Consider the following 21,612-nt stretch of genomic DNA (forward strand, 5'->3'; position numbering starts at 1 on the left):
AAAAGCGACAGTGTGGCAGGCAAACCAACCCATTTTATTTGAATGTAAAATCATAATAGGCAAATAATTAATTCATTTATTTTACTTACAATACTTTACAAAGTGTAGTAAATATAACACATGTCCTTAAAACATGTTGGTGATTTTACTGAAGATACATCTGTACAAAATCGTTGGGTGCATCCTGCCTAACTGAACTGAATTCTATCAGATAAAACATTTTTGGCATTTTTTCCTCATTCAGTAAATTGCGTTATCAGATGGCATTTTGTTCAAGATACTAAGTTGTCATTTTCAGGTAAAACATAAAGATATAGATAAAGATAGAGATAAAACCTTGTTAACTTTCAATGGAAGTCGATGTAAAAAGAGTTTATTTCAGGTTGTTCTGGATTATTTGTATAAACTTGTTTTTCATTGGACAGTGACTGCAAATACATTATATTGCAAATAGTATTCGCTTGGCTTTATTGTGTTTGGTGATGAGAGGTTTGGATGGAGCTGCTCGGCCGTGTATACTCTCCATTCCATAAGTCTCTCTACTCTCTACTGTTCTTGATCTAAGATGAAGCTACATAAGGTTGGAGGTGTGTAGTGAAAATATATAGTTATAATATCACTGACAGTTGGCTGTGGAATATTTCACAGCTGGACTTGTTGTTGCACAGATGCTGCATCCTATCACGGTACCACAGTGCTGGAGTTCCCTGAGAGCCTGAGAGACCCATTCTTTCACTAATGTTTTGCAGAAGCAGTCCCAGCATGCTGAGCTGCTGCTTTTATTATTAAACACCTGTGGACATGGAATAGATTCAGGAACACCTGAGTTCAGTGATTTGGATGGATAAGCAAATTTTTTTGGCAATATAGTCACTATAGTATGTCCAGTTTATGATCATTTTTAAATCTCAGTTTTGATATGTGCATATATATTTTATGACAGATTTATGTCTGGGTAAATGTTTGAATAGATCAGAAACATTTCCTGATTGTGGATGATTGTGTTACTGGCAGTAGAAGGTGAGGACGTTCTGCTGGTTTCCTCTGATCAGAAGGACAGGGCAGTGCAGTCCACAGCTCAGGGTGTCCAGCCAGGCCATGTAGAGCGAACTGGGACAGTCACTCTGAGGGACTGGTAATGAACTGGACACACACACAAATACATATATATATATACACACTAACAGTAAGTATAGAAGCATAAAAATGGTAGTGCACTTGAGATGTTTGGTATGTGTTAGTAAGGGCTGGGCTAAAACAAGGCTAAAACATATATACAACATATATCTCGATATGCTAAAGAGAAATGGTGATGTACACTACGATATATGACATGACAAATCTTTAATTTTGATGTAAAATGATCAGTAATTATATATAGCAATATACTTACTAATTATATACTACTGTAGAAATGCATAGCTTTGCTTTTTTAACTACTTCAAGTGTTGGACCTATATTAAATGTTATATTTTATGGTTTTTCCTTACTTATAGATGCTTTTTTTTAAGCTAAACAGCTGAAACACAGTTTTAGATTCTTCACCGTTTACACTACTTACCATATATTTTAGATAGATATGGATGCGTTTGGACAGTTATTAACCTGATTTTAGTAGTTTCGGCTACAACCTCCTTAGATCTTATCTTTGCATTATTAAAGCAAGCCAATAATTTGACACTTCTGAAACAGATTATCACAGGATGAGCTTCCTACATAGTTGTTTAAGAAATGAGAAGCTACTCTCTGCATCAATTATGGTTAAATAACATATTAATCACCCATGCAGTATAAGTTTTATACTGACGATAATACTGACGATATTCTGCCCAGGCCTAAGTTAATTTACTCCTAAAATCCCCTGCTCTTGATTACAGACTGGGGTCAGTACTCACATTAAGACCAGAGCAGCGTGTTTGGAATTCCTCCGGATGATCTCATTCAGTCTAACCTTTCTCTCCGACTGTAAGAAGAAGAGAAGTTTATAAAGAGGTCAGAGCTGGAGCGAGCAATAAATAGACTCAGGTATACAGGTAGTAACATACTCTCACCTTCAGTCTGAGTGCATCCATCTGCTTGTCTGAAATCTTCCAAGGGCCCTCTGTCCTTTGCTGCTGCTGCTGCTGCTGCTGAACTGACCCGTCTCCCTGCTGCTGTCCTTCTCTGAGCCTGAAGGCGGCGACCGAGTCCTCGAAGCGCTTCAAGCTAAAGACAATTAGGTTAGAATAAAGTTTATGTTAAATTTTGTTTTATGTTCTGAATTCAGAATTGCCCAGCAGAGGACACTGGCGTATACAGCTCTGGAAAAAATGAAGAGAGCAATAGCTAATATCCATAATAGCAATAACCATCCATAGCAATAAACTAATATTATCCCCAACTACCTAACCAATTAAATGTACATTTAAATGTACACATGTCAAATACATTATAATGATAAAACTGGCACTCATCAGGACACCCCAGGAAAGGATAGAAGAGCAAGGGCTTCCTCTGCTGAACAGGATAAATTCATCAGTTACTAGCCTCAGAAAATACCACCTAAATGCTTCACAGAGTATCCTGGTTTGTTTAACACTTTTAAGTTACTACATGATTCCTTATGTGTTCCTTCATAGTCTGGATGACTTTGATATTATACAAACTTTAAACTAATACTGTATATTAATGTAAGTAACCTTTAACATGATAAATAACCTTTAAATTAATAACTAAGCAAAACCCAAAAGATGAAATCCCAATAGGAATCAGGGCTTAAAGGGGACATGAAACATTTCAGTTTGTACAAATTTTCTAAGGTATTAAATATAATGGAATTTATTTGGGGGGGATTTTTTATATAAAATGTTTACACACTAAATTATAATATATTTATGTTTGTTACGTTTGAGCTAGGGCGCCGCCATGTTGCCCGTGCAGCACTGGTGACGTCACGAGGTTGGTTGGTTTAAGATCCCAGGCATATAGCTAGAGGAAAAGAGCGTATTGTTTGTCGAGATTATGGATGAAGACGAAGCTGAACTAGGCTAACATGGAGCATTTACTCAGAGATCTTTCCTGTATAAACCTGAGCAGAACTTTTCAGATGCTTTTCCGAGAGCGAGGGGTTTTGAGAGTGTTTATTCTCTCTCTACGTGGAGCCGTGCAGAACCCTGCAGCGCGTCCACAGCAGGTACTACCATCCAGTTAACCAGCTATTTTATATACATTTAGCTATTTAACATGCAAAGTCCAGAGTTCATTAAGACTGAATGAAACGAACATGATTTAAGTGGATATTGAAACATCCAGGCGCTGTTTGGTTGATAAACCGTTCAGTTTAGAAGTTAGAATGCTTACTGGGTACTTAGCTTCATCTAGTTAGTGTTAGCTAGTTAGCTAGCGTTGGCTATCTAGAATAAGATAGCTAGCTAAGTAGCTAACGCTAGCTATGTTATCTTTAAATTGTCATTTTATCTAGATTTTCGGTAACGGTACCTCTCGCTGCTCTGCTGGGTGGGCGTGTTGTTTGGCTGGTTCCGTGCGGCTCACAGCTGCTGCTCTCATAGTAACGTTACCCATTCGGACGGTCTGTACATTCCAGCTGATCAGAGGAAAAATAAAAAACGGAGGAAAAAAGCCTCGGACTTCAGCTTATTTATCCGGCGCTAATGCTCCTGACTCAAACCCCTCTCCTTCACATAGTCCTGGTCTAGAAAGTGCTCGCCACTAACCCCTAGCGTTGCAGCTAACCGGAGGATTCTCACGCTTCAGCGCTGCAAGCCCCCGCTGAAGGTATGAAAGTGAAAGTAAATATTTCTCATTCCTCACGCTATTAAATTTCACTACTCCCAGTATTACTACACACAGGGGCAATACAAAAGTGCCCCCCCCCCCCCCCCCTCTGCATTGAGTTTTGGTTTGGATTTTATTATTTATTGAGGAGCTAAATTACGTTATTCTCATAGATTCTAGTAGTGAGGCGTGCGAGAACCAACCTCGTGACGTCACTTTCAGCGCTGGGACAAGATGGCGCTGCCCTTACTTAAAAAAATGACATTTAGATTGCTTATTATTTTAATTCCGCTTCACTGACAACTGTTAAACTTATAAAATTTGTTAGAGTGAAAATACATCTTGTGAATTAAACTAAATACTTGAAGTGTTTCATGTCCCCTTTAATGCCTGTTTTCTGAATATCTTACTTCTTGGGAAAAGGCGGCCGCTGGCTGTCTGTCATCACTATAACATCACCGACGTCCAGTCGAAACCTCCGCAGTAAAACCAGCATCCTGAGAACAGAGACGGATTAGTGACTTAGAGAATTAAAGAATAAACATAAAAAATTGTGATAAATAAGCAACTGAAAGTGAATGGGAATAATGTACTCTTTGCGCTCTTCCTCCATGGTCTGCTGCTGGCCTATGATGAAGACTCGGACTTTACTCTTCCTCCAGCGCTTCCTCCTGGTCAGCAGATACGGCACCAACAGCGTCAGACCTGAGAGAGAGAGAGAGAGAGAGAGAGAGAGAGAAGAACGACAGGAATAACGCTCTATATATTTAAACAAGCTTTAAGAAACCATGGGGCCTCATTCACACGTATCTTGATATTTTTCAAAAATCACTCCATATAGACCTATACTGAAATGTAAGCTGAGCAAAGCTCTGCTATGAAACTCTTTAATGCTATATCTCCAAGGTCATTACCTTGACCAATCAACAGCTTCTACTCGTCTTTAAAACACCTCTAATCACAGATCTAATCCAGATGCTATGCGACCTGGGCCAATGACGGGTCTATACGCCAAAGTGTTTTACTTTAAATCAAAGACTTTTCCTATAAAACTGTAAAGAAATTGTCTACATGTAAAGTTCTTCTTTCTATTGTCAAACTTCCAGTTTAGAGAAAAGTTTAAGTAGTATAAATGAGCCTTAACTCAGAGCAATTATGGGATACTCATGTGCATGTCATCCTCATGTCCTACCTCCATCATCTGAGATCCAGTACACATCAATAGTCTTCTTCCCTTGTTTGGTCTGGAACACGGTTCGGATGTCATTGTTTATTGTGTGGTTTGGGATATCGACATCTGAAAATGGCGAAGATATAAAAAAGGGGTGTCCACAACTTTTGGACATATCGAATCGAATCGAATCGCCTTTATTGTCATTATAATTTGCATTACAATGAAATTGGATTTGCTTCTCCAAAATGCCTTTGTTGTATAAATTAAACAGAAAAATAATTTAAGTTAAAAGCAACAAATTTAAAATAGACAGAAATTAAATGTAATAAAAACAAGATATACACTGTACAATCTATCCACAAAATATTGCACTTCAAATATATTGCACACGTTATATTACTCCTGGGGTTTAAAATTGTACGTTTTTGTTTGCCATTGTTTTTTTATTGTTCAGTGCAGTGATGGCTCTTGGGGAAAAAACTGTCCCTGAGCCTACTTGTCCGAATTTTATGTGACCTGTGACATATAAACATTGGACTATAAAAAAATCAGTAGATTCTGAACAGATTCTGAAGTTTCTTTACCTGATTCTCTGTCTGAACTGCCGCTGTGGTCCGACTCGATTGCCTCATCAGCCTCGAAAGCCAGGTTTGCTATCGAATAAAATCACCAGTCATTTTACACAGATATCAAATCAATCGCACCAAATTAACATCCTTCAAACACTCCACACGTACACACCTTCACACTGTAACTCCTCTGTAACGTCCAGCCCGTCCATCATCCTGAGAATACACACTCCGTAGTTGGCATCAAAAGTATCACTAAGACAAAACAAAGACAGAGAGCTTTTACTTTCTAATAACCAGAAACCAAGACAAGACCAAAAAACACAAGGCACTCCTGCTGCCATAAAGTTATTTATTTTCTATTTTTTTCTTTTACAGTTTTTTGTCTGTCAAAATACAGAGAAGCTCAGTATTTATGTACATTATCAGTGGCAGATTCTGCTAATCTGCTGTTTAAATTCTCTATCATGTATAAAAAAGTGATTCTTATATCGTCGCTGTCCAAAAAAAAAAACAGGTATATCCATTTTTGTAATTTTTTAGTTTACTGCATAATTTGAACAGACAAACTGCCCTTTACACTATGTCAAAATTACCTATATAAATACTTCAGTTCTGAAATAAAACTATTCTATATTCACTTCCATTGAAAGTTATGAAGATTTTATCTCTCTCAAGTAAAGTTGTTGTTTTGGAGATACATGTTTTTATCAATATATACATCATCTGTATTGTTTATCAAGATAAAAGAAACTAGAGATATTAAAAAATACATACATTTCATCAGAAGTCAATGATCCAGAATGTCACGATACTAATAATAATACACTCCAAAATCTCCATATATCCAGGATTAAAGTAAAATAAATGATACTAGACAGATATAATCTATTATATATCATATAATCTGTCCAGATATAATATAGTAGATATATAATGGTAAATGATATTTCAGATTATAATATTGTTTAGTATATTTAAAAATGTTGGGGATATTATCACGTTTGATACGATATGGCACACCCCTACTACTTACTACACTGTGTTCACATAGTCCTCCACACTGCCTGGGGGGCACTCTTTCCAGTTCGTCTTGAATCCCAGGACCAGAGTATTGGGCTTCATTTTTCCCAGACCAGAGGCCTTTAAAGGGAAAAAGTAGAGAAGCATATTATTATAAACACAGAGAATATGTTTAAATGTATAATGAGCTGATGTACAGAGAGTATGGCTGTTGTCTTGTCCCTTATCTCGTGTGCTTATTGTTTGTTTGTTTGTTTGTTTGTTGGGGACACAGAAAGCGAATCGAGAGTGTGAGCCCATTGTAGTGTGTAGTCCACTCCATCACACATTAATTACATTTTTTTATAGTCGACCTTGTCTATTATGATGACTAATCATTGCAGCCCTAATGTGATTCGAGGAATGTTAAATACCCGCACAACTGATACAGGTGGGGCTGTTTCCAAGGTAACTTTTGATTAAATTCAAGAGCAGAAATACTTAGAAATACTGCATAGTTTTGCACTATAAGGCATACCATATTATAAGGCGTTTTATCATTGAATATCTATTTTCTGGTCTATTTTCATACATAAAGTGCACCGGATTATAAAACGCATTTTAAGAGACACTATAAGGAAACAAAACAGACTTAAAAAAAGACTTTCTTTTAAATTCAAAGTGCTGGATGTTAATCTACACAGATTTCTCTCCTGAAAACTGTTTATTGGGGTGAGTAAAGCGCTTCCATTTATTTACAGTAAGCTTAGATTCCTGGTTTTCTCCAGCACTAAGGCTGGAGCATTAACATTAGCGGCTAACCGCTCCAGCAGTGCTAGTCGGGGTTAGCAGCAGGCTACAGGCCGATAATACTCCCCTCTGAACGGGGAAGTAGCGAGTGTGGTTAGCGGGTAGTGCTAATGATGCTCCAGCAGTGCTAGCCAGGGTTAGAAGCAGAATACAGGCCGATAATACTCACCTCTGAACAGGGAAATAGCGGTAAGAAGTTAATGCTAATGCTACTCCAGCCCTGGTGCTGGATAACTAAACTGAAACTTCTGAAAAATATTGCAATTTGGGCTTTAATGCTCCTTACAACCTGACTGGTAAAGTTAATACAAAAGATACAGTATATTAAAAGGCGCACTGATGAAAATTAAAGGATTTTAAGTGCACAGTATAGTGCGAAAAATACGGTAAATAAGAAACTATACAATTAAAAATGAATGGTAAATTAAATGGTAAAGAATCTATGGTATCGCTCTAAGAAACCTTAGAAGCACCTTTATTTTCAAGCGTAAAGATAAGATTACAGGTTACCTGCATGAGATGCCGAGCTCCCTCTCGCAGGTTGTCTCCTTTAAAGGGAGTGTAGAAGGAGCGCACCTTCCTGCAGTTCAGCCACTTCACTAGTTTATCTGTGTTACGTTGGGAAATGCCGGACTCGTCATCGTCCTGAGAGAGACAGGAGAAGTTTGGCGTCTGTTTTAGCCACTTTCAGGTCAGGTAGGTTTCAGGACAGGTAGGTTTTAGGACAGGTCGACTCACCATGAGAATGTCTCCACAGATCATCAGACTGACGTTCTTCGTGAAGGAGCCCACAAAGTCCACCAGAGCCGGACGCAAATTAGGAGGACCGGTCAGAACCAGACACTGTGGCCTGAAAATACAAGACGGGTCAATGGAGCCAATCAAACAGTATGGGTGATATACAGTAGATATACTGCCTGGCCAACAAAGTTCACCACCTGGATTTAACTACAGTATTTTTCGCACTATAAGGCACACTGGTTTATAAGGTGCACTTATCTTTTAAAGTTAAACGACTGCTGGATGTTAATCTACACAGATTTCTCTTCTGAAAACTGTTTATTTGGGTGAGTAAAGTACATCCCTTTATTTATAGTAAGCTTAAATTTCCAAATTTCTACAGCACTAATGCTGGAGCATTGGCATTAGCCACTAACCGCCATCAGTTTGGTTAGCAGCAGGCTACAGGCCGATAGTGTAATATAATGGACTATGCAGACAGAGTTGCAGGAGCTGTATGTTTATTGAGGCTCGCAGGTTCCAATGGGAATAAAGCATGGTACTGGCGTTTCTACGGAAGCCTAGAATGGACAACTAACAGAACGCGTTTCAGAACACATCCATACATTACATCTCCCTTCTTCAGCTTCAGAAAACATCTGGATAATCAAATATTTAACTGTTGTGAGTAACTAACAGTAACAACCCTGCTGGCTAAAGTTTGTACAACAACCAAGGCATACATCTGACTGTTTGCATGTAACAAAATAATTGTTTCTTTTATTTTAACAAACAAAAGATTTTTAATTAAAGTTTGACTAACTTGGAAGGAGAGGTTGCTAGCACTTCACTTCCTCAAGGTGTCTTTACCACACCTCTCCCTGACTATTTCAAAGTCTTTGAGAAATCACAAATTTAATCTCTCTGGTGGCTTCACAACTCTGCCACGCTTGGTGATGTACTGTCCATTCGGATGAGCTTGGTTGTGACTTGGTGTTCCGGCAAAGCTAATGCTGCTCCAGTCTCAGTACTTTCAATAGATTTTGCTTTACCTGAAGTTCTTAACATGGTCTTCTACACCGGCAAGAGAGACGGAATAGGACAGAGCCATGTTGTAGGTACCGGCCTGGACCGACGAGCCCCAGTTCACCTCTAAAAAGAATGTATGAGACTGTTATGATGCCTTAATGTTGGTATAAATTGTATAAAAGTCAACTGTATCATATTTCATACGCATTAAATTGTATGTAATCTCAATAAAAATAGTTATAATAAAATAAAATGCACAATAAATTAAATAAACAGTAATTATTTAAATAAGAATTTTAAAGCAACTACATTTTGTTCTTGCTTTCTCTGTTTGTGTGTTATCTAGAAAAATACATATAGATTTCTAAAATTAAAATGAATTAAAAACAATTCTAAATGTTTAAGTTAAGTATAAATAACACTTAAGCATGTATTAAACACAATGGGCTACATAGTAAAAGTTTCTTTTTTAAGAAAAGGATTTTATGGCAATTATTTGATGCTTAGAGTTTAAAGGGTTAATTGGACATTTTAACCATCACTAAACATGTTGTAAACATTCCTATTTACCTTCTAAATTGGCAACAAATTAGTGTAAAATGGTTAAAAAATAAAAAAGGCATTATCTAATGATGAACATTGATGTGGGAGGAGATTCTGCAAAACTACAACTATTTAAGGGGTATTTCATAGTTAATGTTAGTGCTAAAAAGACAAATATAAAATCTGTATTTATTAGACTCTACATCAGTGGCTGAGGTAAGAATTATCTTTTATGTTATGAGGTACTTTTGTGAAACACAAAACAGATGTAACACTAAAATTCTGGCATAAAAATTAGGAAAAACATCATTTTAGAAGCTAGTTTTTCTTCTGGAACGCGATATGAGCTTCTTACCAGGTTTTTTGTACGTTACGTAGCCGAAAAGAAAGATGATAATTCCGAATGTAATGAGAGCCGCCCACCATGTGAGGAGGAACATCAGCACCACAGAAATGACTGAGCCAAACAGAGCTGTCCATTTACTGTAGTATTTAAAGGACGGCCTCCATCCTACAGAGATACAGCAGAACAGGTACAATGAAGCAAAACTTTAATCTTTCAGTTTATTCATTCAACTTGACTACAAAAAAAAATTATAAGACCAGTTTCCGCTTGTAGTTGGTTTGGTTGGATGGTCTAAGCTGGTCTTTGATGGTCAAAGTACTTTAAAATCCAGGTAAAATGTCATCTAGGGCTTTATTTTAATGATCTATAGGCACGCAGCCAACTCTGCACCAAAACTCAAAACTCTCACTTGTTTAAAGCGATGTCTGGCTATTCTCTTGTTTTTTCTTGGCCTGAAAACTTATCCAGTACCTTAAAAGGGTCTTCTTTTTCTCCGTCACCCCACTCGAGCGTCTTGTATATTTCTCTGCCTTGTTCGCCTATCCACGTGCCTAGCCAGCCTGCTCGCTGCTTAGCCGTGAGCTCCGACAGGGGTCCATCAAAAACCAAAGTAACATGACTACGGAACCGTTCAAACTCTTGATACAGGTCCGCCGAATCCCAGTCAATCTTGGGGTGTTCAAACTGAGGAGCAGACATTACTGCTTAACATTCTAGGTAAAATGTCATCTAGGGCTCTATTTTAATGATCTATAGGCACGCAGCCAACTCTGCACCATGCAGCTTGATTTAGTCTTTGCTATCATAACGACGAGAAAAGTACAGCTTGCACGGCTTGAAACTTATTGCCCACCCCATTTTTAATATATTTTTAAAAAAGTATTTAATTAGTTAACATCTTACATCTGGTCTATAGCAATGGAAATAAACTGAGCTGCAGCATTTACACACTTACACACAGCACATGTATTCCTATACTCTTACGCTCTTCCATAGAGAGGGGCAGATGATATTTGTAAAAGCATTAGAGTTAGAACTGCAGTAATAAAGTAATTGATAATAAAGATAAATATAAAATAAAAAATAAATACAGCACTGCTGCTACTGGACTACTAAAAAACAGGGTGTTCTAAACTTTTGACCAGTGGGTATATTCAGAAGCACTGTTGCTATTTAAACGATGCAGGAGGAAGGCGTGAAAATAGACTGTTGGTGGGGTGTAAGATAGCAATGAGCATCGTGACATCTTTTTCAGGGTGTTTTTAGCAGAGAATTAGAAGCAGATACTCACCCGGAGAGTTGGTGATGGAGGCGTGGAAGCAGCTGAAGTTGATGAGAGCGTAGGAGCACAGAAAGAAGTTAGAGATCAGAGGAGCGATCACGTTCAGCTGGGCTGGAAAAAACAAAGATATACAGTATATAAAACTAAGGAAATATGCAAAAGGAACTATTAAACAGTGAGATATAATTGATAAAGACATGCTAGCTTTTCAGAGCTCCATACGTCCAAATGTTTGTGGACACTACTTTTAATAAAATGCTGCATTTAGCTTTTTAAAACTGCATCTATTGCTGATACAGATGTACACATCAAAGACTGTGACCTCTGTAATACTTTTGAAAGGTGAAAAACATTCAAACTAAAAAAACTCACCAATCAGAATGAAGGCCAGAGCAATGAGGTAACAGAGGATGTAGGCACGCAGGGGCTCATTGTTTTTCCCATAACCCTTACCAAAGAAGCCTATGTAGGGGTATATGTTGTCCTTGCAGAGACACTAAAAGAGCAGATAGATGTAAAGATCTGTGAGTAAAATCTCATTTTCTTACTCAGTTCTGAAAACAAGTGGCTGTAAAGCTTTTTACCTGGAAGACTTTGGGTGCAGAGACTAGGAAAGCAAGGGCTGAAGACAAACTGGCTGCAAAAACGCCGGCAGTGATGAGAGGACCGAAAGCTGAGACCAAACTGAGCACCTAAAATTACAAACACACAGTTAGGGTTTAAGAAAATATAGCTATTGTATCCTGATATCATTTCAGGGTTCTTGCACCATTTTAAATATCAAATTAAATGCTTTTTAAGACCTTTTTAAGACCTAAAAATGTAGTCATAATTTTTTAGTTCTCATAATGTTTTAGTTCTCTCCCTGGTAACGTAGCCAACTAGCCGATAATGTTAGTATGTTAGCTAGCTCCATGCTAACGTTAGCATGTAAGCTAGCTCCATGCTAATGTTAGTAAGTTAGCAAGCTTGCCGCTAATGTTAGTGTTTTAGCTAACTCACCGCTAACGTTAGTATGTTAGCTGATTTGCCGCTAAGGTTAGTATGTTACCTAGTTGCTGCTAACGTTAGTATGTTAGCTAGCTGCTAACCTTAGTTCTCTCCCCAGTAATGTTAGTTAGCTTGCCGCTAATGTTAGTTAGCTCCTCCCAAACCGTAGTTCTCTCCTCGGTAATGTAGCTAGCTTGCTGCTAACGTTAGTATGTTAGCTAGCTCGCAGCTAACGTTAATATGGTATGTAATTGCTGCTAACATTAGTATGGGGTTATGTATAGGGTTATGTTATAATATAGCACTTATCCTGGAGCTTCACACGTGGTCATATTGATTTGGCTCATCAATGTACATGATAATAGAAGACAATAAATGTAGCTGACTGAAGGTCTTACCTGAAAGCTGTTGGACATTCCAAAAGGGCAAGTTTGGCTCTGCTCACACTTAGTGAAGTTCCAACCTAGCTTGCACGCTACATCGTCACAAGGGCCGGAGTAGTTCAACGGCAAACTGTCGTTCAGGTTCCCAGAGGCATCTCTTAACACACACGCTCCTGAGAGAGGAAATAAAAAAAAAGAAGCTAAGGATGTTTTCACAATTCATAGGTGGTTTCCTTGGTCTGAATCAGTTTAAGACTTGAATGTTAACTTGGAGCATTCACCCCCTTATAACTCTGCTTATAGGCAGAATTAAAAACAAAATATATTCTACTAAAAATATTGCAGTGTTGCAAATAGTGATCCCTAGTCTTTGCTAAATCTTAGTCTGTAATCTTTAGATGTGTGTCAGACTTAAGTCTATTCAAGGTCGTTTTAGACTCTTTTTGAAGTTGTGTAGTGTACAGACAGCATTAGTTTGGTTCGGTTTTTAATGCAAGGAAAACATCAAGTGCAACAAAATGTGTCCAAACAAACCATTTGAGTATGTTTTCTCTGCGTATTCGTTATTTTCTCGAGCAAGAAAGTAAAAAGGTTCTGTGTACCAGACTAGTGTGTATTTTAGTGCAATTTATCTTGGAGAAGCAGCAGAGACTGCATTATTAAATCAGGTTTAACTGCAACAGAACAGCTATTTAGCTCAAATCATATTGAGCTGCTCAACGAACAAGATCACCTCCTCTTGGCAGGCTCTCAAGGGTGAGTCCATTTTAGCTCGACTAAATAGTGCTAATGTGAAAACATAGAAACCCACCTGCAGTTACAGAAATTAATAAATAGCTCATGGTTGTTCCAAAGATGGCCATAAGTGTTCCTTTTGGAATAGCAGTCTCTGGATCCTGTCAAAACACACAAAATACATATATAACAAAAATATATATATAAACATGCTTTTAGTACTACATATCTGGGAGCTGCTCTAGGGCGTTCAGCATATTGCTAAAAAGAGCAAATGTAGCCTTACCCTCAGATCTCCTGAGATGTTGGCACCTGCCAGGATGCCAATAGCAGAGGGGAAAAAGATGGCAAACATCTGGAAGAAATTCCCTTCTGCCCCTCTCCAGTCAGGAAACAGATTCTCCACAAAAATATCAGCTGAAAAGGAGATCATCTCAGTTAAGAAACAAGTGGAACTTTCACTTTACACAAATTGTGAAATTTCTTTCTAAAATCTTGGCTGATACCTCGGTAGTTGAAGAAACCCATAGCCTGTTCCTCTGGAGTGGCCGGAATAACAGTGCCCACAAAATAGTTTGCGAAAGTGACCATGAGCACAAGAAAGAAGAGTATCTGGGTCTGGAAAAGAGAAGGAGACCCGTGTAACACCTCAAATCTGAAAGTTATAGCCGATAAAAAAGTTGGTTTAACGTGAAGCATTTACCTTCGACTCCCATTCCATTCCAGCCAATGAGATGAGCAGAAGAGAAGTGACCGTGATGGTACCAATAATGCGCACGTCGTTGATTGAATCCACCATGACAGAATTATATTCCTGTTTCATAAAAAGGAACAGGGATTAATAAGGCATCCTGTCTGACTAGCCATAAGATAATATAGAAGCGCTTCAACCAATGCCCTAAAAGATATCACCATTATATTCACATAGGGTTGCAGCGGTAACCGGTTTCACGGTATACCATGGTATTAAAATGCACGGTTATCATACCGTGTGTGTTTGCTTATTACCGGTAAAACGCAAGCCAGCGGAGAAACTCACCCGCGCATGCGCAACTCTGCTCCGCTTCAGCTGCTCAGCACACAGCGGTGAGAACAGCAGAAAGTGCATCAGACTAAACATTATCTCCGTCTGCCTTAAAAAAGGCTAAACTAAAATCAGCAGTGTGGGACTATATCGGATACCCGCCGAACGCACCCGAGGATGGTTATCTGATTTGTAATCAATGTGGACGTAAAGTCACAGCTAAAGGTGGACATACGTCAAACCTGTTCTCCCATCTCCGAGAACACCACCCCACTGTGCAGCGTAAAGTATGTGTTTAGTTTATAATTTTAATCTGAACCTAAATAAAACCTCTTTGTAGTCGTGCACAACCCATGTGGGAAGCGCCCGCAAAAGCGCTGAGTTATCCGAAATTTGGGCACGCAGGTACAGGCGTGAAGTGCGTGCTACGATGGATTCACGTGTCCGTGCATAGGTCCTGGCCGGACTGGATGTGAAAGACGCCATTCATTTACATGCGTTCATTTTCTAATTCTGACGTGCCTGTTTTTCATATGTTAAAACTCGGTTAAGACTCGGTGTGAAAGCCTTAAAATAGAAATCTCTATTGTGAGGATCATGTCAGAAATAAATCCCCTCTTTCTACAGTATCTGGTTATTTACCAACTTGGCAGTAAAACGGACGTTTACAACAGTTGTTGATCAGACACTGACCCAGGCTCAGTTTATCAGATATTAAATAATTTAAACTTAAATAATTGTACTGAATATTTTAAATACAGGATCTTTATATTTTTATATATATATATATACATATATATATATATATATATATATATATATATATATATATATATATATATATATGTGTATATATATTTTTTTTATATACACTCTTAATGCCCTTAAGAGTAGTGGAAAAAACTAATTTCCTTCACCTGATGGTGTACAGCTTATTTTTTTTAAGGAGACATTAAATTATTATTGTTCCAGGTTTCTACAATAAATTGTTAATTGAACAAAAAAACCTTTGTTGTAATTTCTTTATTGGTCAGTTTAATAATATATGTAACAAACTGTGATACCGTGATAACCGTGATACCGCGGTATTTTCTGAGACGGTTATCATACCGTGAAAATCTCATACCGTTGCAACCCTATATTCACACATATAAATATATTTTATATTTTAACAACATTTTGTTTGAGAGCACTAAGGTACACAACCATTTCGGCTTTTCATAAATTTGTAAAAGAGAACATGGCTATTAGGAAGTTATTATAGACATTTAATATAATGCATCTTTTTATACAGGTGCAGAGTGGTCCAACGCGTCTAACACGCTGCCACTATGATTGGGAGATGAATAGCTGTTTTGAATCCCGGTCATGCAGCTTGCCATCAGCTGCCGGAGCCCTGAGAAAGCACAATTGGCCTTGCTCTCTCTGAGTGGGTACAGTAGATGGCGCTCTTTTCCCTCATTACTACTAGGGTGATGTGGATCAGCACAAGGCTGCGTCTTTGAGCTGATGTATCGGAACCAAGCCGCTGCGATTTTCTCCGAGCATTAGCACTGTGATGCTACTTGGCAATGCTGCATCGGGGATATACAGCTGAGTAGCAGCTGAATGGGTGTGACAATTGGCCTAGCTAAATTGGTAGAGAATAAATAAATAAATTTATATACTGTCTCTTACAATGAGCAGGTCTCGGACAGTTTCCGCAAATCCCACAGTGTTGAGGGCACATCCCAGAGCATTGGCAAAGGAGAACACCACACCAATGGGACCCCCCATTTCAGGGCCCAATGTTCGTGAGATCATAAAGTAAGCTCCACCTAATGGACAACAATGAACGCAATCAAAATCAGGAAGAATTGAAGGAGGGTAACTTAAGTAAGGTTTAGAATTAGTTTGTTCACTTACCCGATGAGACCTTCCCATTGGTGGAAATGGCCGATACTGATAAACAAGTAACGGAGGTTACCAGGACAGACATGAAGATGATAACCCAGGTGAGAACTAGAGAAGAGAGGGAATGTGGACAAATGAAGAGATACTGTAGAAATGGTTCTTCTTTCATTTACAACAATGGCCTAAAACATTCCTTTCTGCATTATTTGACCTCCAACCCAAATTCAGTTTATTGGAAACACAGGTCAGAATATTAGTACATAGTCCATCCCATAGTTGGAGCTAAAGTGTGTCTACAGGAAATCTGACTACTGATCTTAAGTGCAGAAAGTTATAACAGTATAATAGTAGATTCATAAAAGTTTAACTCACTGATTCCTGCCTGAGATGTAATCCAGGACAATCGCAGGAACAGAATCACTCCCCAGATATTCAGCATACAGCGAACCTGCAATCACCAGCTATTATGAACCAGGTGCACACAATTAATGTGTGATCAACATAATGACCATAAACTCTTGGATCTTGAAAAGTATTGTCAATGCTCCAGATTAACACCGTTCCGAAGATGATAAAAATAACATACTAGACGGGATTAAAGCTATTTTGAAATACTTTCGGGGCAGAGAATTTGAGTTATATGCAGTTTTTGAGTTTTCCTTTTGGTTAGCATATAGTCAGTTTACAGATACACATTTGCCTTTCAACAATGAGGCAATCAGCTTGTTGGTAACACATGGCACTAGTGGGGAAAGGCCCTAAAGGAGATAATTGTGGTTGGTGGATAGCCATGGCAGTCAACTGTGGAACTTCAAAAGTGGCAAAGCAAGCAGACAAACAGAAAAAATACAACTGGTAAACCAGGTTAATGTAACTTAAACTGGTGTACTAGTCTGGATGCATTAATGGAAAGATTAGGAAACGTTACTTTACTCTCTACTCTTTATTTTTGTCCCACTTTAGAGCAGCTGTGAGCGAGTGTGAGTGTATAAAAATGGCTATTTATTAAAATCAGATAACATTATGGTACTATAAAAATACACAAATAAATACAACAGTAATGCTACAAAAATTGGGACGAACTATTTTCAGTCTGACAAAAAGATGGGATGGTTTTAAAAAAAGTTAGTATGGAGCCCTGATACTTTTGGAACCTAAAACCACACAAAAGACATTTAAAAAGAATGGCCCCAACTTTATACAGGTACTTCACTCTTACCATAACTCCTGTGATCCAGCCAAAGCGCACAGGTTGTTTGACCTTCCCCCCTGCACTGTTCTCTTCGTTCTGCTCATGAATTGCTGATAGGCTTCCTGTTCCTGAGTCTCCCATATTGCTGCTCGACTCCCCATCCTGAAACACACAACCAGATATATGTTACCACTGATGGCATAGGTATGGATAATATGGCAAAGTATTGGAACAGCTGATCACCATCCACATTCTACTAGCCTGCATTTTTTAAAGGATAATTATTGCTTGCTAAATATTTTAATGACAACAATATATTTAAAGCATTTTTAATGCCTTAAATTTTAATAATTTAAGAAAAAAGATTTTCTTAAGCTTTTATTAATGGGTTTTTCAGTGTAAATAAAAGAATCAGTGTTAGATTGGCAAAACTGAGTTTATGATATTTATATTCAAAACCCGCAAAAGGCATGTACTAAATGTATCATGATTAAGAAAAAAATAGTAAAATAAAAGAGAATAGAATAAAGGCATTGTCTGAAACACAAGGGTACCTCAAAAACCTTGCGTAGCGTCTCCAGCGATGGTCTGCTACGTCTCAGCCGGCCTGTAGCCGTAGCGTTGGCGTAGAACTCCAGGTTAGGCACTGCATCCATGGTGCTGTAGATAGACGGCCTCCGGCCCTCCTGCCTCGTAACCCGACGGTCCGGCTGCTGTCCTGGGGTCTCCATACCGATGCTGACCTCACTACTGCTGCTGCTCGGCTGAACATTTCTGACGGTGTCCTGGTCTCCTTGGCCGAGGTAGTACCGTGGAGGCGCCTCTTCGCTGAAGGAAAATCGGCCTTGAGGCAAAGTGTCCAGATCAGACTGCCTGCGCCTGGAGAAGCGGTGGCCCATTGGTGCGGCTGACCACCTGGAATCTTTAAGGGAGAGGGTTTTAGATTTAGAACAGCAGGAACATAGAAACAACAATCCTTTTGAACTCCTTTTATCCCTGTGGTTTATTTATACAGGGTACTATTGATGACATTTGAGTAAGTGTCTGTCAAATCTAAACTGGATGTAGAAAAGTGGGACAGGTGACAAAATTAAATATATCTCTTGAATTCCAACCTATATGTTTGGTTTTGTTTGGTAATAACATGAATGGCACTGTGATATATTTGAGATTCTCTATTTTTTTAACATGTACAAGCATTAAATGTAGTTTAAAAGTTGTACTCATTCCAATACTTTTGGTATCGTGAGTTGGTTTGTTGATCATTCAACATCCTGACCTTCCTAAAATTGATTTAGTCAATGAATGCAAGCAAACCTCGGCAATTCTCTAGTAGAAAATCCTCTCTGGACAGTGCAACAAAGAAACAACCATATTCACCATTTCGCTTTTTGCCATTTGTGCAGTCAAAACACCAGGAGCAGCTGACCACCATTTCTTTCTCATCCAGGTAGCAGTGAGGGTTAGGCGTCTTGCTCAAGGGCAAGTCAACAAATTGACAACAAATTGTCAATCATATCGACTAATTGTTGCAGCCCTATTGGTAACCTTGGATATCAATTGAGGGTAAAGGAACTAATATTGAAAAATAGTCTAAGTTAAAGGCCTTGCTAAAAGGCCCCACAGTGGCAGCCTGCTAAACCTGGGTATCGAACCCACAACCCTTTAATTTGAGCAATAACCAAATCCTTTGACACTGGTATTCTTATTTATGCTCAACAGTGGTATCTTAGAAAAACTGGGTATTAACCCCACAACCTTGTTATCGACAACCTGCCACTTGTATAGAAGTTTCTACAGGTTATACAGAACATTTGACAGAAAAAAGGTGGAGAAATGTAGTTATTTTTAAATTAAGCGCTGGTTTACACTGTATTTTGAGACCCACCAAGACCCCTGGCCTCCAAATGGGGTTGAATTTTGTAACAGTTGCATCACATCCTCACCAGCCACCCTTCACAAACTTTCCTGTGTGCTTGCATTATCACCATGATGTGTCAAGGTGCAAATGCATCTTTCATTGGCGCGACAGCAGCCCAGGCGAGATCCATTAGTACATTTATTTTCCTTAGCTGATAAGACCCTCCATTCAGCCCTGTGGTCCATTTGCACAGGGGCTTGAAATTGATAAGTGATGACGTTTGAATAAGCGTCTGTCAAATTTAGAATGGACTTTTCTCAAAGAGTGCGAAAAAAGAAGTCAATAGAGAAAGCTTACAAAAGTAAAGATATTTAAAGTATTTATTTTTATTTGTTGAATTCAAATTCATTTTTGTTTATTTGCATTGTTATATTTGAGATATACTTTTTATGGAACACATAAAACCCTAAAATGTAGTTTAGAAGCCAAAAAATTCCCCTTTAATTAAGAGGTCTAAAGCCCACCAGTATTGAGCTGTTGAGCACTGGTCCCCAAAAGCAGTGTGTTCTTTAGAATTATGGTTTTCTTTCTAATTCTTTTGGGATTATGAGTTATTATGAGTTGGAAAGTTGTGTATAGGGTTAGGTGGTGATCATCTAAGCATTCTAACCTTCCTACCGTTGCTTTGTTGATGAATGCAATCAAAGCTCACAAAGCAATGCTCAAGGAGAAAGCCTTTCCTAGACAGTAAAGACAGTTAAACTCTTTCTTAACATCCTTAATTTGAGGAAAACTGTGCAAAAAAATCAGCAACTGACTCAATAAATTATTAAATCTTACATACCTTCAACTGTCCAGAATCTTGCTCTCCTCTTCTGAAATCTATTGAAATATTCTGCAGCTCCAAAATGATTCCACACAAGTTCTGAAAACGGGTCTTCTGTAGCTTATCTTCACAAGTTTCTTCATATATACCATAACTTAACCCCTCCTCCTATCGTACACGTGGGCGTGGATGCTCCAGCACTGCTCAGTCCACCTGTTCACTGCAAAAGAAGATGATACAGTCGATATATCTATCTTTTCTTTTCCTCATTCCTTTCTAAATCGTTTCTACTTCTGATGGTATAAAATACAGTAGAATCCATTTAAAAATCCAATCCACTGTAAATCACATCCTTCTCAGCCTTTTGCCTGATCTAAAAACCAGTGTGAAGCCCTTGATTGGTGGATTGGAGGAACGACACAACTTCTCCACAGTTGTCATGGTCCCTGTAGAGAAGTACTGTCATTAGAATAAGATAAACATGAACCTATTGATTGGCTAACACCCAGGCTAAATCTAGGCGTGGCGTGAGCTAAAGAGGTATATTTAAGTTGTCATTTGTGTCCACTTGTCTCATTAATTTCCTTATTATTTATTTTCTGTAGACATGCCCTCCAACATCATCTTTCTGTCAGTTTCTGGGTCAACCCTAACATTCAATCATTAACCTCATAACGATGTATAACAATGAAGCAGGACAATTATTAAATCACACACAGGAAAGTGACGCTATAAATGGCACACAAAGGCACTGTTGTACTTCCTTATATTCATATATGTTTATGAATTTCACAGAACTGGACAGAGGTCACAAATCATTGTGACCTTGAGAAAAAAGACTCTAGAACACAGCTAAAAAACTCTGAGCATGTGCACATTTAAAAAAATCATACCTAGACAAAGCAAAAATGATCTTAAAACAATGGCAATGATTGTGTGAATACCAAAAAACTTTGACGCGCCGAATTTCTCCAGCACTAAGGCTGAAGCATTAGCATTAGTCACTAACCATAAAGTATTAGACGTCCATTAAAAATTTAGATTTTCCATCCATGTACATAACTAGTTTTGTAAGAAATTAACATTGTACCATATTATTATTTTTTTTTGCAATACTTTGAGGTTATGGTAGAGTGAGGAAAAGTGTAGTGTGAGGTAGATCAAGATAGATAGATTGAGGTAGAGTAAAGCACAGTGAGGTAGAGCGAGGAAGAATTAGAGAGAGAGAGGCAGAGAGAAACAGAGTGAGATACAGTAGGGTACAGTGAGACAGACGAGCTAGAGTGCGGTAGCAATAGAGTGAGGTAGCCACGGAGTGAGGGTAGAGTGAGGTAGAGGTCCACAGTAAACGCTCACACCAAACTACAGTACTTTCTATCCAGGGAAAAATGAATGCAGACAATTAACTTAAACGGTTTAAAAGGTTTAATAACATTTACACTATAGCCATACGAAATTG

The 21,612-nt window shown here is 38.3% G+C and overlaps 1 protein-coding gene across 8 annotated transcripts in view; it reads right to left on the minus strand.

Annotated features, from left to right (window-relative positions):
- Positions 1-21,612, minus strand: part of slc12a10.1 (solute carrier family 12 member 10, tandem duplicate 1) — a 38,878-nt gene that overhangs the window by 13,650 nt on the left and 3,616 nt on the right. Inside the window, exons 2-28 of one of the 8 annotated variants that reach the window (XM_049472565.1) lie at positions 20,172-20,373; positions 18,021-18,388; positions 17,494-17,628; positions 16,647-16,722; positions 16,287-16,382; positions 16,059-16,198; positions 14,061-14,171; positions 13,864-13,975; positions 13,644-13,774; positions 13,434-13,518; positions 12,638-12,795; positions 11,834-11,941; positions 11,622-11,745; positions 11,259-11,360; positions 9,977-10,132; positions 9,102-9,201; positions 8,068-8,179; positions 7,840-7,974; positions 6,554-6,660; positions 5,690-5,772; positions 5,533-5,601; positions 4,967-5,071; positions 4,368-4,479; positions 4,185-4,271; positions 2,052-2,205; positions 1,896-1,963; positions 14-1,143 (exon numbers count right to left, since the gene is read on the minus strand). In XM_049472565.1, coding sequence (XP_049328522.1) covers positions 1,005-1,143; positions 1,896-1,963; positions 2,052-2,205; positions 4,185-4,271; positions 4,368-4,479; positions 4,967-5,071; positions 5,533-5,601; positions 5,690-5,772; positions 6,554-6,660; positions 7,840-7,974; positions 8,068-8,179; positions 9,102-9,201; positions 9,977-10,132; positions 11,259-11,360; positions 11,622-11,745; positions 11,834-11,941; positions 12,638-12,795; positions 13,434-13,518; positions 13,644-13,774; positions 13,864-13,975; positions 14,061-14,171; positions 16,059-16,198; positions 16,287-16,382; positions 16,647-16,722; positions 17,494-17,628; positions 18,021-18,365 — 3,150 coding nt within the window. In that variant the 5' untranslated portion in view covers positions 18,366-18,388; positions 20,172-20,373 and the 3' untranslated portion in view covers positions 14-1,004. Of the gene's footprint in view, positions 1-13; positions 1,144-1,895; positions 1,964-2,051; positions 2,206-4,184; positions 4,272-4,367; positions 4,480-4,966; positions 5,072-5,532; positions 5,602-5,689; positions 5,773-6,553; positions 6,661-7,839; positions 7,975-8,067; positions 8,180-9,101; positions 9,202-9,976; positions 10,133-11,258; positions 11,361-11,621; positions 11,746-11,833; positions 11,942-12,637; positions 12,796-13,433; positions 13,519-13,643; positions 13,775-13,863; positions 13,976-14,060; positions 14,172-16,058; positions 16,199-16,286; positions 16,383-16,646; positions 16,723-17,493; positions 17,629-18,020; positions 18,389-20,171; positions 20,374-21,612 lie in introns of those variants that run through there. The other 7 variants (XM_049472567.1, XM_049472572.1, XM_049472566.1 and 4 more) reach the window with 7 other exon arrangements.

Source organism: Astyanax mexicanus, chromosome 25 (assembly GCF_023375975.1).
Source record: "Astyanax mexicanus isolate ESR-SI-001 chromosome 25, AstMex3_surface, whole genome shotgun sequence".
NCBI lineage: Eukaryota > Metazoa > Chordata > Actinopteri > Characiformes > Acestrorhamphidae > Astyanax > Astyanax mexicanus.